The following is a 19,885-nucleotide window of genomic DNA, read 5'->3' as shown; positions in this document are numbered from 1 at the left end:
TTGCTCCTGACTTGTACTCTCACTGCACAAACCTAAGTCAATGATATGAAAAAGCCAATGGTGCAAAAAGGGAATTTCCTCTGGAAGGTAGGGGTGGGAAAGTAGTTTGAGAATAATAAATAAAGTAATAGGCAACATAAAACAGGCTTCCTAGTAATGGTCTCTCCCATCCCATACTGTAAACATTGTTATCAACAGACTTAGTGCTTAAGTTTTTAAAATGCTTGTGACAACTTACCAGGTGCGAGCATGCAGCTTTTACAGCCACAGAGAAAGATGCAAAACTCTTGATGTTTTTTCATGACACGGAGGAGAAGGGGGGAACCGTGCCGATTGCAACACGCAGGACTGCTCTAACTGGTAAGAGGAGCGTGCCTCTGCCTACCCAGATGGGAGAGCAAACGTGGTGATGAAGGTCACATCACAGTTATTCATGAGCTGAACAAGAGGATCGTAAACCTGTGCACAAGCAGGGTAACTTTTAAATGAAACCAGCAGTACATAAAATGCAGGGAATAAAAGAAAAAGCTCTGTTGCTAAAGGACATTAAAGTGTATTTTTTTTTGAGCACAGTCATCCAAAAACAATTATTAAGCTCGTCAGTTTCTGAATACACTTGGCCTTAAAATATTAACATGTGCTTTTTATTTTATGCCTCAAACTGGATGAAATTAATTAAATACACCCAAAATGGTATGAGCAATCCCTTAAGCACTAGCTAGTTTAATGACTGATCTTCTGCCTTAGTATGAAGGGTAAAGGTTTATTTTTTTTCTGTCATATGATCCACCATCATACAGTTCATGTGTTAGGCATCTCCCTCTGTCCACTGGCAACAATTACCTGAAGCACGCCTGTAACATTTTCACTTGTTGAAAAAATGAGAAGCAGAAGAACTTCGCATTTTTATACATGGTGGAGCTGACAGCTTACTTAATTTCCTTCAGCTTTATGCAACACAGATGAAATGCAGTGATTTTTGTTACTGTTCAAACATGTTGGCAGAACTTTGACATAGTATTTTTTTTCTCTCTGTGGTAATTACTAGTGTTGGTTTGCATGTGCTAAGAATAATGACACACATGAATAGCTTGCCATACTTTATGACTCACGGAGATGCCTTCGCAGAAATGATCTTGGTCATATTTTGTTCACCATGTACTGTGGGGAGAGCTTTTCGGTGGGGATGGTTGGTGGTGTTTTATTTTAACAGCCTCTTCCTCAGCAAGTGAAGAATATATTACGTACGTAAAGACTTCTTGATACCGCCGTTTCCCCAGGCCTGTATAAATATTTTGGTTTAGCTGTGTTTGAACCATGGGGCCAACGAGTTTCTTCCTTTGTTTCAACTATAACAGTGTGTTGTTTGAAGTCCGAGATAACCAGGTCTCTACTTTCCAAAGCTGTCACTTCCCGAGACCCTTTATGCTGTGATCTTACAGATGCTCCCTGCTGGCGTTTCATTGTTAATTGTCTTTGGGGGGCACAAGCAGGCAGCCTCCTCTGTTCAATGCATGACCAGGGTGTTTGTTTACCTTACCCAGAGGGATGGGGCGGCCAGGTGCTGAGCCCTGTTTTGGTCACCCCGTGATCCCAGGCATTCGCCACGAAGAGGAGGAGGAGGAGAAAAAGAAGGAGGAGAAGAATGAGGAGGAGGGCCACGCATGCCCCAAACACACATGGGCAGGGGAGCTGAGCCAACATGCAGATGAGTGCTCAGCGCATACTTTGAAAGCACGAAAGGGTTTTCACTCCTGAGTGTCCTCTCAGTGTCGCAAGAGAAATTCTGGAGGAGTAAGTCATACCTTCGCTGGAGCGCTGGATGCAATGCGGCTCTGCCACATACCTGCTGCCTCTCATTCCCTCTTTGTGCTTTAAACCTCTACATTTTTAGGATCTTATTCCCCCTCTGTTTTGGCACAGGCATCCCTGGGATGCCCCAGCACTCAGCTGTTCCTCCTCTCCTCCGGTGAACCTGCAAATTAGCATTGCAGCTGCTCAGGTCAGAAATCTGGGGCCAAATTATCCCCTCGGACATCCATCCATTGCTTTCAGCACAAAACGTCATGTACCTGAACAATGTAACAAATGCTAAAAGATCCTTCACCTTAATTCACTGCACTACAAGAGGGTCATTTTTTCAACATATTTCTGAGATACCATTGCAGAGAAAGAAGATGAAGAAAAAAAAAAAAAAAAAAAACCATAAAAAACCTATTTGCAGTATGGGTCCTCTTTAAAACAAGAAATTTATGAGCAACAAGGACTGAAAAAAAGTCTTATCTGGACTGTCACAGAATCCTAGTACAATGATTTTGCAAATATTTATTATTATTATTATCTTTATCTCTGCGCTTTCCTTTTGTCTTTCTAGTTACTTCAGCCTTGAGTACTGGAGCTACTTCTCCCTCATGCTAAAAAAAAAAAAAAACAAAAAAAAACAAAAAAAAACAGAAAACACCAGTGGATCCACAACAAAAAATGTCCAATATTTACAGCCTGGATTATTCATCAGGTTATACATAGCTCCTCCTTTTATCTCTCTGTATACTAACACACGTGCAAAAAACACAGATAAGGGCTAAAGCAATTGTGAGGAGGATGGACACTTCCTAAAATAAAACAAACACACTTGTATACTACAGAAGCATTTTCAACCAAAACAAAAACTATTTTTTCTTTATTTCTCTAGCATAAAGATTTTACTCTCTGACAATGATTAGTACAGAGGGAACCCAATCCAGGTCAGCAAGGAGCTCTGCATGTCCCTAACCCAAGCAGGGCCACCCTCACTGTTCAGTTTTGATATATACCACGCGCTCCAGACTACTGAGCGTGTACCACTTGTAATGGAGCAACAGTGAATTTTATACCAGCAATAAGTGTCAATGAAATTAAATATATGTATATGATAAGAATCACTTTTAAAATAAGATTTTTAATAGAGGAAAATAGGGACAACTTAATCATTTTGTTCCAGATTCCAGCACATCAATTTAGCAAGAAATAAATAACTCCCAGCCTTTCATCTTATCTTTTTGGCAGATGTTTCCCCTGTATAAAGGGTGGCACAATTGTTTTTGTCAGTGTTATAATTAAAACTGCTATCCAGCTGACATACAGTTTTTAATGGCTTCCCTTAGGATTCTAACAGATGTTGCCTCATTAGATCGGGACTCTCCCGAAGAGAGAAATGTCACTGGCATAATCAAGACTTTTCTTCCAGTCTCAAAGTGTGCTGTCACAACTTGCCTGGTGACATTTGGCCATAAGGAAACGAGTACCAGCCACTTTCCTAAGGAGAGGAGGAGGTATTCTGAAGAGTTTGGAAGAAATACCAGAAAAATCTTACTCTGAGGCAACAAGTGGCACGGTCTGGCCTTTGCTGTGGCCAGAAATAGCTGGAGAGCATCAAAGGAGGTGGCCCTGACAACTGCACCACCACCACCAGCCGAAGGCACTGTAGCTTTCTGTTGGTACAAATAACCACAACTTCAGCAAAGGGTCACATGTAATCTGGTGAGGAACCAAGGGGTGGCAGCTACCGGGGGCTCCTGTCCCAAGAGAAGTTACAGCCACACAACACAACTGTTAATTTGAGATGGGGAGTTAGTTTAAATAACACAGCCTGTCACAGCAAGCTTGAAGAACAGCTTTTTAAAGGCAGTTCAGCTCCCTTGAGGGTCACCAGAAACCTAGAGGAGCACAGGGTGGAAGCGAGGGTGGATGTGCGGGGGCTGCTGCCCTCCCCGGGCTCGGTGTCTCACTTGGGCAGGGGAGGTGGCTGGGCATATCGGTGTTGATTCTCCCATCTTAGCTTTCTTGAGGCCGGGCATTAATTAAGCATGGAAAATGTCCGTGATGAGTTATCTGGTGTATAGACTGTGGGGGGAGAATGTGTTTCTGGAACGACCCCAAACTGCCTTTTTTGCCTTCCCCAAACTGTGGGGGTCCCCTCCCACAACCCCCCATCCAGCACAGCCAGCCATAGCACCCCCCCAGACCCCCAAAACCCGGGCACTGCGAGCTGGCCTAGCCCTCCCCCGGCCTCCGCCCCGCTCCCCGCCGCCCTGCCGGCGAAGGGGCCGGGCTCCGGGGGGCGGTCCCCCCGCCGCCACCGCCCCCTGCCCGCTGAAGAGCGCCGGGCAGGCCAGGCGGCGCGGCACAGCGCAGCGCACACGGCTCCGAGCGGCGCCTCGGCACGGCTCGGATCGGCTCGGATCGGCAGCGCCCACGCAGCCGCCCGCCTCCCTCCTCCTTCCTCCCGCCCCCTTCCTCCTCCTCCTCCGGGACTCTCCGCTGGGATCAAGCCGGCGCTGCCTCCTCCTCCTCCTCCTCCTCCTCCTCCTCCTCCTCCTCCGCTGTTGTTGTTGGCCGGCTCTGCCACATCGAGGATATTTTGGCTCCCGGAGAGAGGCAGCGCGCCTTCTTCTCTCTCTCCCTCTTTTTTTTTTTTTTAATTTTTTTTTTTTTAATTTAATTTTTTTTTTTTTTTTGGACCCTGCCGCCGAAGAGGGGGTGAAGCCGAGGAGCAGGCGAGCTCCGCGCTCGGGGGCCAGGTGAGCGGGGGGAATCCCAGGGGAGCCCCGAGCTGGGGTGGGGGGCTCCGGGCATCGCCCCCAACCCGGACCCGGACCCGGGGGGTGATGGCGGCCGGCGCCGCCCGCGGCGGGGGAGGAGGGCTTGGCTTGGGGGGAGGCGGGCAGGAAGGGGTTAACGGGCAGAGGGTGCTCGAAAGGGACCCCAAAAACGCCGGGTCGGGTGAATTTCCCCCGTCGGAGTTTGGGTGCCGAAAGGGGGCTCCCCCCTCCCCAAGCAGCTGCAGGGGGTTGGGCAGAGGTGGGAAACGAGATCCTGCTGACAGGAGCCCGGTTATCCCTTTTGTTTGTTTGTTTGTAGGGTTCTGTTTGCTTGGTTTAGGGTTTTTCTGTGTTTTTTTTTTTTTTCTTTATTTTTAAGAAGAAAAAAAAAAAAGCCGTGGAGGTGTTCTCACTGCAGGCACTAGCGTGGCTTTGGTCGCCCGGCTGGGATGGTTCCCAGCCCGCTCAGGCTGTGGGCGAGCACCCGGTTATTGCTGAGGAGAAGTTGATCAGAATTCAGGAGTATTAGTTAATAAGTGCCTGATCCTGTTGACCCTGTTCTGGTTCACCCGCTCGGCTCTGCGGGGGTGTTGAAGAAGGTGTCCTGCCAGTTAAACCAATTATAGCTGGCAAGTCGCAGTCAGCAGCGGCGGAGGAGCTGGAAGCGAGGCCCGGGCACATCATGCCCTAGTGTCTTTTCTGGGCTCAAACTGCAGCTTTTGGAGTCCAGTGGGGGGAAAAAAGGCTTTAACCCTTTCATTGTGAGAAGCTACGCTTCCTTCTTGGTCCTGATAGCTTGTTGCGGGTTGTGCTGCAGGGTGGGAAGCTGATGTGTGGCGAGCAAAGGCTATAGGAACCCATAATAACCTGAGAGATATGGTTAGAGTGTTACAAAACATGCTAGGATGTTCCTGGGTTGTTAGACCAAAGCTCTGATGCCTTTTTTCACAAGGTGTGTAGCGCACAGGGAAGGCCATGGAAACGCAACGAGTTGGGTTAATGAGCAACGCCGAGTAATGAAGGCTTCTTGTGAACCCTCTCTTAGTGCCCGAAGTGTGTCCGAAGAAGCAAACAAACAAAAAGCCTGGAAGGAGGGAAAACCTTTTAATCAGTGGGAAAGTTCCCAACAGAATTCATGCAGAGGCCAGGACTGCACCTGAAATTGTCAGAAATCCTGTTGGTAGCAATCGCTGGGGATGAGATCTAAGATCACTGAAAATGTGCATAGTGGTTTTACAAGTGCTTTCCCACTGGTAAGGCTTGTAGGGATAAGTAGCTATATAACCTCTGATTTCAGCGTCAAAACAGGGTATTAGAATTGGCAATATGTTTGTTTGTTTTTAAAAAGCTCAGTTGAATGCAGGGGTAAACAGCTTAAACTGTGGGAAATGTAATGAAAATATTAGGATGCTTGCTGAGTGAGACTCACGCTGTGTAAAATTCTTTGGTGCTCAATGAGATGTGTAATTTAGTGCAAATATTTGTACACGCTATTTGAGGTAAAACCCATCATTCAGTAGGTTGCACTTTTGGGTAGCGTTAATGAAGTATAAGTTGACTGTTCTTTTTGTATCCAGTTAATTTGTTTTGGTGATAAGCCCCATACATCTCGTAACAGTGAAGCTGAAATGGGCCTTTCAGATTGAGGACTCTTATTACTATTTTATTTTTGGTGATTGCATATAGAGGAGGATGAAAAGGATCTGTCTTTAGCTGTTGGGTATTTTTCTTTTCCTCTGCTATACAGACAGACTTTGAATTTGTCATTTTGGTGGGCTCTGCTTGTTTTGTTAAGCTCTCATTTGCCATCTTTTTCTGAGTTCAAGATTGTATTTTGATTTATTTTCCTGTGTTAAAATGGCTGGAGAGAAATTGCTTGTAATTATTGGTATTCCCACAGAACTGTGATTATTTATATCCTCTGTGACTTTGTTTAAGTAGAGGTGCACACTTTCAGATAGTTTCTGTAAAACAAAATAGTTTAGCACAACGCTTTGTAGAAGGAAAATCGTTGAAACAACTTGCTACGGTCTAGCCTGATAAGGGATCATTTACTGACACCTGAATTACAGCATCATGATAAACTTGAACAATGGTTGTAAAATTGGCTTTATTCCTTATGTTTGATCTCTCATAGGTCAGTAAAAGGATAAGACTCTTATCGCCATACTCCTTGAGTCATATGTATGAGAGCAAGTTATACAGGCTATGCACAATCCTTTTCCTGGTAACACAGGGAACGTGATACCTTTGACTTCAGTAGCTGTTGGTGGTCCTAGTTCCGTAAGAAGGACATCTTACGCCATGAACCCCTTAACTTAAACCTGAGCCTTCCAAAGGTGTATAAATACACTGATCCCATGTCTAGAAAATGGGCAAAATAATACTGTTTGGAGATGCTTTGCCTAGTGAAGGAAGCAGGCTGATGGTACCTGGAGTTAGCTTCCAGAGGTAATTCATGAGAGGAGTGAGTAGGATGGATGCCAGCCTGTAGCGTGGTGAGCGCCCTGTTGTTTTTCTTCGGTACTTGAAAAGGCAAAGTCCGGAGTGAATTGTGGCATGTAGGCATGAATATAGTAAGCAAAGATAGTGAAAGGCTTAATGTTTAAGATAATGGGTGAAAAGTTAGAAAGTGACTCTAAGCAATAGGATGGACAGAGGACCTCTGTAGGCTTTTATGAGTGTCTAATGAGATGAGGTACTAAAAGACCTCCTTTTGGGTATCACAAGCTAATCATCCTCTTGTGGCTTATATCACAAAACTCTTAACTCTGCTGATGCCTGGGAAAGGTCTTCCACTTAAAAGCTGTTCAAGCAAGATGAGAATTGTGCCTTGTGTAGTTGGGATGTGGGCAATGAAAAAGGTTTTGCCTGTACCTCACACAGAGAGCTGTTCTGCAGTCTGTGCTCAAGCAGTATGAGATGTAAAGATGCCTCTGTTAACTTGCTTCCTTCCTCAATAGCAACATACTTCATGTGACCCCTCTTGTTTTTCAGATGAGTGAATTTGGGATCAGAAACATGGATCAAGTAGCTCCCGTGTCGACCATGTACAGAGGAATGCTCAAGGTGAGTGCTTGTGAGCAAGCAGCTGTTTAAACCCCACTGTTCTTATCTCCTGGCTAGGGCATGTACTGTGTTTTTTATTAATGCTAGCAAAGAGTTGTACAACCATGTTCAATGCTGAATGCATGTTCAAGTTTCAATAGCTTGATTGTGACCTGTAGATTTCTTCTAGAGTATTCCCACAGAGTTTGGTGGATATGAGCAAAGTGGAACTGAGGGAAACATAAATCTTACATCCCCTGTCCTAAGGATTTGAAAATGAGAGGGTAGACAAGAGTTGAGCCCAAATTCATTGGAGATCATAGAAATTCAGTCTAAATAAAGGTTCCAGGCCTGGCAGTATGAGTGATCTTTATATAGCTAACTTGAGCAGATTGGCAGTGTTGTTCTGTTAGCTCTAGTTAAACCTCATTCTTCAAGACTATTGTGTGAAAAACCTTTTTTCATACTTACTGCATGCAACTATATGAAATGGCAGTCCAATACCAGTAAGAAACCAAAGTTATTTATTCAATATATTTTATCCTTAGGTAAGATGTGTTTATTATCTTGTTTGGAAAACGGCTTAAAAACTGAAGGCAAAAGATAATTAACCTATAACAACTCAGTCTGTTAAGTGTTTCTCACTTCCACATTCGTGCATGCTACTTCTCATCCCAGTATCATTTTTTTTAACACAGTATTGATTAATGTAAACCTCATAATAAGAACAGAAAGTGACTTCCTAATTTTTAACTTTGAAGAATGTCTGTGTATTAGTTTAGACACGGTTTTAGAATCAGTTAGTGAGACTTTAGTGTTCTACCTCCTGATACTTTGTCCCCTCTTCACTTTTTCTACTGCCCCAGCAACAACAGGGTCCAAAAGAGATTCCCCCAACTTGATAGCTGTGTGCTCTTGAACACAGTAGTTGTGCTAAGCAGATTGTCAGTGTTGGTCGACATGTAATTAATTAAAAATCAAGACCTGTATTCTAGTACTTTGTAGCTGCTCTCACTTTTTTTTTTCTGTAATAATTACTGTTAATTTATGTTGAAAAAGCAAATAAAATGGTTGCATGACTGATAGGACAAGCAGAATTTATTCTACATTGTTTTTTCCTCTTGATTTACTATTAAAACAAGAACCTGCTTAAACATTAATTTAATCCTTTTTGAAATGTGAAACTAGTACAGTATAGATTTTACTCATTCACATGCCACAGCATTTTTTCCAGTGACTCAGGATAAGGGTCAGCTATTTACACAAAATGCAGGAGTTTCCAGATTATGTTGAAAGAACTTGCCCTTTCTTCTAGGTACTAGCGATGAGTCAGTGTTTTTTATCTAGTAATGTACCAAGAATTCTTTAATAACAATTGCCAAATATGTTAGTGTGTTGTTTCGTTCGGTTGTGAGGTTTTTCACGGGTTTGCTCTGACTCTTCTTCTGCTGGCTGTGGCTGGCACCTGAACTGACTGTATGCTATTTGTCTCCACTGGCCAGCTCTTAGTGGGGATTTCTGAATCCAGTTAACCCCTAGAGACATGATATTGTGTACTTTGTCAGCTTTTTCTTCTGTGGAATGCATGCTTTCATAATGAATATAGTGGCATGCATCACAGCTTATTATAAAATACAAATAAAGGTTGATAGTCCTTAGTTTCTTGTTAGGGTTTGTATGAGGGGCTGGGGAGGAGTAGCAAGAGCACCCAAGAGGCACCTAGTGCAAGAAAGACTCCAAGCCCCTCCAAACCTTGTAGGATACCAAAAGGAAAGTTAGGGAACATGTGGAAATGTTAACACTTTCCTGCTATTGCAGAAACATCGTTCGGGTTGCTTTTGCCTTGCACCTGAATGCAGCCCTGAAATATCTTTGCCTTGTCCTCAGCTACATTTTCTGTTTGGGCACTAACTGGCATACCGCTGCATGCTTAAAAAATAAAAGAAGCATTTGCAAGTACCCTTAGTCTTAACCTCCCTGAGCTGTCATAAGTGTTGTAGCTTTCCTGAACAATATTCTGTCCTCAGGTGCTTTTGAGATCTCTGGGCGATTCTTATCCGTTTTTGCCTCTGGATGGTGCAGATACTGTTTCCTTATGACTAACAGACAAGTTGCATAAGTTGTTTTTAAAGTTATTTCCTCCTTTTTTTCACGTTTCCCTGCCTCCCCCACCAAATCCTTATGTGGCTGGAGAGACCCAGTGATTGTAGTCTGTTTTTAGCATATTTATTTGACACAAGTTAAGTATGCAAGTTAGGTTTTCAAAATGTACCGGTATTTATTTATAAGGCTGCTAATGCATCAGTAGAACGCGTTTTTATCTGGAACACTTTTATTACCCTCCTATTTATCCCTTTCTGTATAATTAAATTAGCTATTTCACTGAGCACTTGAAGACTGCAAAATGTAGTGGCTGGCAAATCCAGTAACTCAGAAGTATAAAAGTCCTCAAGTCCTGTAAAACTGCCTGTATAGCTTCAAGTGATGGGGTTCAGACTAAAGATTTGCTGTTAAATAAATTTTAAAAAAAAAATTGTATAAATCTGTTGTAGGTCTTTTCACTGCCAATTGTTTGTTCCAATATTTACCAGTCCTGCCTCTGCCGTCATGAACTCAAGTGGGCAGTGAATTTAATGGGTTAAGGAAATGCTAGAATTTCTTCAAAGTGTATCTGAGAATATGCATGCATTCTCTATTGTTAAAAATCTCAATTACAGGAAAACTTAGAATATCCTTACTTTGCTTTACTGTGACTTGCAGAACATGCTATGTGATTAGTACTGTGGTCTGAGTGTTAGTTGTTTTGTATTAATGTACAAAAAGATAGGCTGTCTTTGTGTTTACATTTCAAAGGCACGAGTTAGTTGATTCAAGATAGTGGTTGTGCATGATCTGAATCTAGGAAACTGAATGCAACCACTTCCTAGCAATTGAGTTGATAGTGCTCCAGCAAAATGCTAACATTAAGGCTTTTATTATTCTGTTGCTTTGCAGCGTCAGCCAGCGTTTGACACCTTTGATAGCTCAAACTCCCTCTTTAGTGGATATTTTTTATCACTAAATGAAGATCAAACGCTTCAAGAAGTGCCAACAGGATTTGATTCTACTTCTTATGGTAAGTTTTACTTTGTTCCTTGGTCCAATCCAGAGATCAGAGAAAAATCTGTGGGGTCTAATTCATCCCTATACTCTTACAAGTGCTATGTAGATTTTCCTAAAAAGAAATTTGTTTAATTACACGGGTTTGTGTTTAGAGCCATGACTTTATCTGTGTGAGTTGCTCTGTTGGTTGATGCTGTTCTCTGCATTGTAAAAGAATGGGATCTGGGATTCAGTAGTCTAAGGTAGATTGACAGTCCGTGGAAGAAGCCTTAGGTTTTAAAGCAGGGCTCGTTTTAAGGCAGTTTAAAATACTTAATTTATAATACTTACAATACTTTAAAAAATATATATTTTGTATATTTAAACTTACAATTTAATTATGGTTGAGATGTTGCAAGTATTCTGCAAGCTTTTTTTTGACCCTCTGGCATTAAATCCTAGAACAGTCCTTGTTTTTCTTTTTCCCTAGTGATTTGTTTTACACCTAACCTTAAAGGGGGGGGGGGGGGGGGGAACAGGGGTGAGGATGTTTACAAGTCTTTTTTTGTGTGTAAGATAGGACCTACCAATAGTTCTATACAAATCCTTGCCTAAACTCCTTTACTAGATTTTTTTTTTTTTCCCCTCACAAAAAAAAGTCAGTATTTTATCTGATGCTGCCTTCATTTCACATTGTAACATGAGATCCTAATCAGTTACCTGCTCTGGTCAGCAAAGCAAGTCTTAGCATATATCGAGGATGGGTGTGGTTAAAAACAGAAGCTAAGCTTGTGGCTGGTGATGAGATCCACTTGCTGGGTCAAATGGAGCCTGTACGTAGTAGTCAGGACCCAGGAAAACAAGAACAGCCACACACATTCATGAACTGGCCTGAAGTCTGATAATTCACCGCCTTTATATACCTCATCACCGTTACATGCCTCTCACACAGCAGAGCTTTCAAGTGCTGCCTGTGTGCTAGTTTTCAGAGGCTCTCAGGTGTCCAGGGATGCAGGAGTGAGGTAGTTACAGTGTTCTCAAATTACCCCCTATCTTAACAGTGCCAATGACAAACCAAATATGAGTAAAAGCTTTCCTAATCTGAAACATTTAGAGAGTCTAATTACTTTTATTGAGCTTATAAATTCTTTGTTCAGAGTAATATGAGGCATCTTTCGGTGAAGATACTTCAGTAAGAAATGCGAAATGGAAGCTAAATTTGTCCTTAAAATGTGATCTGTTTGCAAACATAAAGATCAGTTATGCAGATTAGTAATTTACGATGGCCTAGGATGATGCTGGTTTGGGATTTTATTGCATTACTTAGGCACTGGGCAACAGCTTGTGACCAGTGGCTTGTTTGGTTCAGGTGACTGTGAAATGCATGGAAAGGTCAGAAACAGTTTGCTGGAACATGGTGTGGAATAGTGCAAGCTAGTTCTTAGTAACCCTACTGTCAGTGACTTAGCTCTCAAACTAAATGAAGGCTGTCTAGAGTTAAAATAAAGAAGTCTGAGGTCAAATTAGAGGTGAGAAAATAGGAAAAAGCAGTCTCATTTCCTTTTTTTTTTTTTTTTTTTTTTTTAAAAAAAAAAAGTTCTAGTAAAAGTCCCTTGCAACAAAGTCATGTTGTATAACTATTCAGAGTCAGTAAGGATCTATATGATGAAAACTAGTAAAGATTTAATTTATCGTGAAGTAATGTTATCAACCCAGTACTGCAAAGACTTCAGTGTTGACAATATGTTAAGTCAGACTGGATGTTCTGAAAAATAGATGTTCTGAAAAATGGATTTACCATGTTTGTTTCTGTTTTAAAATACATAGTTTCTAGCATCCAAGGCACTTTTTTCACTGGCCTAAAAGCTAATGCATCTTCTTTTTCCCTCCTCCCACTTTCTCTCTTTTAGAGTCCAACAACTGTGAATTGCCTCTGTTAACCCCGTGCAGTAAGGCTGTCATGAGTCAGGCCTTGAAAGATACTTTCAGTGGTTTCACAAAGGAACAGTGTCGGCTGGGAATCCCAAATAGTAAGTGTTTTCTATTTATTAGTGTTTTTTTTTAATGCTAAGGAGGGCGATGAATAGCGGCTCTTTCAAAAGAGAAAGAATGATGTCAGTAGGAAATACAAGAATGGATCCTATGTGAATCTGGCACAGCTTGATTCGGAAAGACTAAACTTGCTGGTATTAAAAATGGGTGCCTGGAGATCTCATATTTTGGCAGCCTAAGAGAGACAACCAAGCTGAGGACATCTCTGATTAAAAGTGAATGCGGAAGGAAAATAGAGGACTTCTTTTTAAATTCAAAAATAAATTAGTTCTGAAGCTTAGGCTTCAGAATGAAGTAACTTGTGGTTAACAATTTCTTTCATTCACTGCCTTCTAATGAAGATCGTTTCAGAAGCTGACACAGGTCAGGAGTTCTCTAAATACCGGATCCTTTCTGTCTTACAGATCCCTGGCTGTGGACTGAGCAGCAGGTTTGCCAGTGGCTTTCCTGGGCTACCAATGAGTTTAGCTTGGCAAATGTGAACTTCCATCAGTTTCTTATGAGTGGCCAAGACCTTTGTAACCTGGGCAAGGAGCGCTTCTTGGAACTGGCACCTGACTATGTGGGTGATATTCTGTGGGAACACCTGGAGCAGATGATAAAAGGTAACTACAGAGACAGAAAGAAGTCTTTTGTTCTAAGGCTTCTCTGACAGACAGAAATAGGACTCTTTCAACACTTACTTCACTATGAAAGGTTTTTGTTACATGTGAAAAGTCAAGATTAAATTTAAAACTTGGTTAATAAAAGCATTATCAATAGTTGTATTATATCCTTTGCACACAAAGGACACGTGCAGGTATCTGCAGAAGCCATTCTGTGCTTAGACTGAGTATCTCTTGCAGTCAAGTTTTATTTAGAATAATCATTGAAATAAACGAGATTAGGATAAGGCTACTGCAGTACCTCATTTGCTAAAAATATATATATTCAACCAAAAGTTGGACAAAATGTGTTCACATCATTACAGGCATTTGGTTTTGTTTCTTTTATGTAGTGTTTTGAGATTATTCAGTAAATGATTGTAAAGATGTCAAGGATGCCTAAGGCATCTTAAGTGAACACTAATGGTGTTGCTAAAACTCCATATGTGTTCCCTTGATACGGGAGTGTAATACTCTGTAGTTGCAATTGTTCAGGACTTTGATGTTATTATTTTTGTTTTAAGCTAAAAATTCGATTCGTATGATGGTTTTCAAACCTACTAGAAGTTTTTTGTGTTTTTTTTGTGAGGTCTTTTGGTCACCTTTTTTGGTGGCTTTCTTATGAGAGAGAGAAATTGAAGTATGTTAGTAATGAATATGTGAGTGATGACCCCAAACTACTTGACTCAGAAACGTTTGCATTCAGAAACATTCTTTACGGGTTAGTTCTTTAAAATCATAAAACCAAGTTTTCTATTTTCTTCTCTCCAGACAGTCAAGAGAAGACACAAGATCAATATGTGGAGAACCCTCATCTCACCTCAGTTCCTCACTGGGTTAACAATAATTCCTTAAGTAAGTATTTTAAGAAATTTGACATTTTAGATATGGTATGTTTATTCTAAGCTTGTCACAGATCCCGGGGGGGTTGCTTTTTTTTTTTTTTTTTTAAAAAAAAAAAAAAAAGGTACCAGAATAGTTACTATGCTTCAGGAAAACACTTCAGTTGCTGCCATCTTCTTTCCTAGTATTGTTTAATTGTCATCTATTTCATATCAGAAATCTTTTGAAGAACAAGGGCTATGAAAAAACAAATTTCCTCTTTTGAATACCAAAGCCTACATCTGCGGAGCAGAGTGACCACTCCCACCTCTATCAATCAGTCAAAAAGTAGCAGCAGGAGCTATGTTTAGGCCCTTTTGAAGACTGTAGAAGCGTAACAGAGCTGTTGACGGTGTATGGCACAACCATAGAGACAAAGTGTTCGTTCTCTCAGATTGTGTGATTGGTGTTGTTTTACTGAACCACAGTTTGATCTCTAGGTCAGCCTAATTACATCGCTTAATGATGAGGGCCTTCCTCAAAACCACTTAAGCTTCTCCAGCTTTTTCTGTAGCCCTGTAATTTCCTTGAAGAACAGACAATATACATACTTGTGGTCTGAAGTTCAAGGTGGAGATGAACAGAATCTGATTTGGAGCCCAGTAGATGAGAATCTTCTCAGTGATGTCAGTAGCCTTTCCAGGAGCTCTATAGCATCTAACACCACTCAGATTTTTTACGGGAAAACTACTACTTAGTGTTATAGCTCTAGTGGGGTGCTTGAGGTGTGTTGGTTTGTTCAAGGGACTGTGGAGAAAACCATTTAATTCATTCTCTTTTTTTTTTTTTTTTCCTTCAGCTGTTAATGTGGATCAGACCCCTTATGGAATGCAAATGCCTGGATACCCTAAAGCCCTCAGTTATCCCAAACCCAGTCTCCTGAGTGACGTCTGCCAGACTTCCACGGGACCAAATCTCCTCAATCCAGAACAAGAGTTTTCATTGTTTCCTAAAACCCAAGTAGATGCAGTTGGGGTCAACTACTGTGCAGTAAATCAAGATTTCACAAGAAGCAATCTGAACTTGCTGATAGATAATTCTGGTGAGTTACTATCCATGTAATAATGAATCCGAAACCATACCCTATATATCTTTCCCTCCCTTGCATTGTTTATACATACAAGCTAGAAAAGGGAGGAAAAACACACTTTCCTCTTTCTTTTTTTTTTATGAAGGTAAACTTAGAGAACACGAATCTAGCGACAGTGGTGCAGAAAGTTACGAAAGCTCAGATTCAATGCTGCAGTCCTGGAACAGCCAGTCATCACTAGTGGATTTACAGCGTGTGCCATCCTATGAGAGTTTTGAAGATGACTGTAGCCAGTCCTTGTGTCTGAACAAACCTACAATGTCTTTCAAAGACTATATTCAAGACAGAAGTGATCCTGTAGAGCAAGGGAAACCAGTTATACCAGCAGCAATTCTAGCTGGCTTTACTGGTAAGTGGTGAAGCAAAATGGTCACTCCTCTTCTTATGTAACATATTTATTCTCTATAAGTGTGTGTCTGTGCTGATAAAGGTGTGTAGTATCACAGTGTGTCTTACAAGGTGGTGAGAGACCACTACTCATGAGGAGGTTCAATTCTAAATGTTTATAAGGAAAGTCCCCTAGGACTATCCATCTAAGTTAAGAACACAAGTACATCGGAATGCTGTAGAACTCAAATGTACTTTCTGATCTGTTGAAAAGAGGTAAACTTTTTAACAGTATTTCTCAGTGACAAAGTGTTCCTCGGTTCTGAGTTTCTGCAGGTGTTGGCTTACTTATGAGGACCTTGTTCCTGTAGTCCTTGCTGAAATCAGAATTTTCCTATAGAAAATCTGACAAGACAAAGGCTTCAGGACAGGACATAAGGGCTGATTTGCAGCTGCTGCAAAGTGGGAGGGAGGGGTAAAGAATCTGTATAACGAAGGGAAGCCATAGGTTGCATCAGATCCTGTGTTTCTATGACAAAGCTGACGTTTTAATTTCAACATGTCTATGAGCAGATTTGTGTTAGAGGGAAATCTTAATTAGGCTTCTTTCTAAAACTTAAAAAAAAAATAAAAAAAAAAAATGGAGCAATAGTAAGACTTATTGTGTGGTATGAGTATGGTTGCATATATGGATTGTGATAAGAGCTGTCCGAAATACTAATTGTGGCTTCTCCCCACCCCTGCTCTCTTAACAGGCAGTGGACCTATACAGCTATGGCAATTCCTGCTGGAGTTACTGACGGACAAATCCTGCCAGTCTTTTATTAGTTGGACTGGAGACGGATGGGAATTTAAACTTGCTGACCCAGATGAGGTATGTGGCTAATTGCAATCTACAAAAAGATTTAGGGTCTGATCCACCATCTGTGGGCCTCATCTTGAACATAAAGCATTTGCAAGATCAGACACTTGCTGAAGTCTCTTCATCTGCAAATGCTTTACTGTGTGGTCAGGATGCTGTGGGATGCTCCCCCTCCCCCTGGAATAGCAGCATTTGCTTGCAGTTATGAGAACTCATTGTGTAGTTCAAAACTTAAAAGTAACATACTAAGTTAGCTGTTTTGACAGGGTAAGCAATACTGTAGATTAACTTACTTAATGTGACTGAATCAGCAGTGTCTGGGATTGCACAAAGATGAGTGGAAAAGGCACCTGAGGTATCTCAGGTCATTTAGATAAACGGCAGATATGGTAGAGCTGCTTTTTAAATTTGTTAGAAGCTTAAAGCATTGGCATTAAGAATAAAGAGAATACACTTCCATTTTCCAATTACTGTTATCAGTGGCAAAGTTCATGTGTTAAGAGACATGATACCAAGTCCACTGAAGCCCTCTTTTTTTTCTTTTTCCACTTAAAATAAGGGAAAGGAGGGGGGAATCCTCAACTCCAAGGGACTTCTTATAATTCAACTTCCATTTAAAAAGCTGTTCCATGCTGCTAAATAGCAAATGAACTCTTAAACTGTGTCTCCTGTCAAAGGAGAAACTATATTTCACTTAAGTTTGATCTCCTTAAACACATTTGGGCCCATCCCCTGCCAAGAGGTGTCCTTTTCACTGCCACTTTGTCATGCTCACCTTAGTCAAGCTGCAGCTGGCGGCTGTCTTGGAGTTTGTCCACTCACCAACTCTTGTGCTATCCACGCTTGGTACATCCAAGTAGATAAAATGCTCTGACTGAGAAGGGATTTTAGTAGCTGCATTTATTAGCCACTAACAGAAAGAACATGTCTTGAACAAATCCTTTACATTTGCTTTCTTTTTTGGACTGGCAGGTGGCACGGAGGTGGGGAAGAAGAAAAAACAAGCCAAAAATGAACTATGAGAAACTCAGCCGAGGGCTACGCTACTATTATGACAAGAACATCATCCACAAGACATCAGGGAAGCGATATGTGTACCGCTTCGTGTGTGACCTGCAGAACTTGCTGGGGTACACGGCAGAGGAGCTGCACGCGATGCTGGGGGTGCAGCCGGACACCGAGGACTGAGCCCGACTGCCTGGTGCCGTGCCGGTGGAGACCCAGCATTGGGACTGTGACCAGGAGCCATCTGCAGTCAGTTCTAACGGCTGTTCAGATGGGTGCAACGGTGGTGAAATAAGGACCTTGACTGATTTTTTTTGTAACCAGCGGAAGTTGGAAGGAAGTGGCCTTATTTCATCAGTGGCTTCAGTTGTTGCTGTGTCATGCACTTGAGCAGCATGGATGTTGGCACAGATCACAGCTCTGTCATGAAGACACAGAAATGCTCTGGGCTCGAGCATTTCAACTACCTGTACTGCCACATAAAGTGTTTTGGCTACTTAACACTGCCATATGATGGGTTGGCTTTGAAACCAAAGGTTGGATGAGGAAACCAGTGATGCAGCAGAACCATTGCTCAGATTCTTTTTTTTAACATACAGTCATCCTTGCTTCCATCTTATATCATGCAGTTTATTTAAGAAGTATATAATTTATTTCAAATGAGCAGTAAGAAGAATATTAATGTGTTCTCAAGCACGTTTTATTATTATTACTTCAGAAATGTGCTGCAGGTACATCAACACTCTGTGTCCAAAACCAGATGTAGCAACTGTTTAAAAAAACAAAGAAACAAAAAAACAAAAAAACGCCCTTTTTAAGAAGGGAAGGAAAATCATACCATTTCAATATCCAGTTTTGTATATATTCTGTGATTATTTTTTTGAAACTCTGTAATGTTCCTATTTAACAGATATTGTATAGTGTAAATTAAACTAATTGTATGTGTGTTTTGAAATAGGATGAATGTAAACTTATCAAATGGCTATTTCATGTTTGTCTAGGTTATACAACCTTCTGCAAATATTTAATTGGCCTAAGAGACAACATACATACTCAGTATGCATGCATATGGTATGCCTATGATATGAAATGTATGGGGGGGAGGGGGGGAGGACAGGCACAGTATTTTGCCAAGACTGAAGTTGGCAATTCTTTGTGCATTTTGGCATTTTTACAAGAAACTAATATAATATTCTGGGACATTAAGGGCCTATTTGTGGTTTCTTCTTTATCTGAAAAACGAAAATATGGATAAAATTACCTTTTTTCATTTATAAATGGCATATGTTTTTCAACTTCTATGCATGTCGTTTAAACAAAATTTATATACAAGCCTTATTTTTTCAGTTGACTTGTCTTCTTCCTGCAGTTTATCCTGTATGATGAAAATATGAATTCTATTTTTGGAAATAACTGTGACTCCTTTTCAAAGATCAGGAGGGATTTATGTAGCAGCTATTTTTACTGCACAAAAAATACACAATTCACTGGAAAAATGTACTTTGTAAGAAAGCTTTATTTTTTATCTGAGCTTGATGTACATTTAAATGTGTTGTACAATGTGAGAGGTTTAGAAACAAGTCCTTATTAAAAACCTCTTGAACAGGAAAGAAAAAGAGCTTGTGCTTTTTTAACATGAAGTTTGAGTGTAAGGGAAGGGGGAGGAATATCCTTGAAATAAACCTCTGCAGGGGTGTAAGGGGGGGGGGAAAGTGGCTGTAGAAAGCTTGTTAGAGGAAATTATGCAAGATTGGTAGGCTAATGGCCTTGAACTAAACTAAATAGATGCCAGTGCTCTGTGTTTAGATATAAATTAGAAGCTAATGCCTTTGTTCCATGCCTTTGAAAGAAAACTGGCATTTCTGAGTTGTATTGTGTACTAATATGTAACTATGGGTAAATACATGGAAGAACAGAGGTGTGTTAAGACTGTTTGTGCTTGAACTGCTCCTGATTTTATCGCAGACAGTGAGCCTATTATAATTATCTTCATCTCATATTCCTCTCTGTCCCTACACATTATATTTCAGAAGTCTTTTTGTGTGTTTTTGTTTTTTTTTTTTTTAAATGCACTTTTAAAAAAAAAAGTACTTCCTCTAGGTTTCTTAAGCTTTCTCTCTATCTAAGTGTGGATCTTGCTTTCAGTACTGTCACCCTGGTTTAGCAGTATGTTAAAGATCTGAAGAAAAGGGTGGGTAACTTTTCTAAGAATGTGCCTTTCTAAATGGCTGGAGCTGAAAGGGTAGGTCTGCATCTTGCACCACACCACAGCCCTGGTCTTCTATGTTTGCAGAGATCATCCTTTAATCTTACT

The 19,885-nt window shown here is 41.1% G+C and overlaps 1 protein-coding gene across 1 annotated transcript; it reads left to right on the top strand.

The window, feature by feature from the left end:
• Window positions 1–4,187: 4,187 nt before the first annotated feature.
• On the top strand, window positions 4,188–19,227 carry ETS2 (ETS proto-oncogene 2, transcription factor). The gene is made up of 10 exons (XM_082784423.1): window positions 4,188–4,559; window positions 7,578–7,649; window positions 10,623–10,743; window positions 12,620–12,739; window positions 13,166–13,366; window positions 14,177–14,260; window positions 15,087–15,329; window positions 15,463–15,726; window positions 16,460–16,578; window positions 17,539–19,227. The coding sequence occupies exons 2-10, from the start codon at window positions 7,578–7,580 to the stop codon at window positions 17,752–17,754; spliced, it is 1,440 nt and encodes a 479-aa protein (XP_082640549.1). The 5' UTR covers window positions 4,188–4,559; the 3' UTR covers window positions 17,755–19,227.
• Window positions 19,228–19,885: the final 658 nt, after the last annotated feature.

Source organism: Aythya marila, assembly GCF_965140915.1.
Source record: "Aythya marila genome assembly, chromosome: 1".
NCBI classification, from domain to species: domain Eukaryota; kingdom Metazoa; phylum Chordata; class Aves; order Anseriformes; family Anatidae; genus Aythya; species Aythya marila.
Note: the sequence above shows the minus strand (reverse complement) of the source record. Positions and strands in the feature narration are given on the sequence as shown.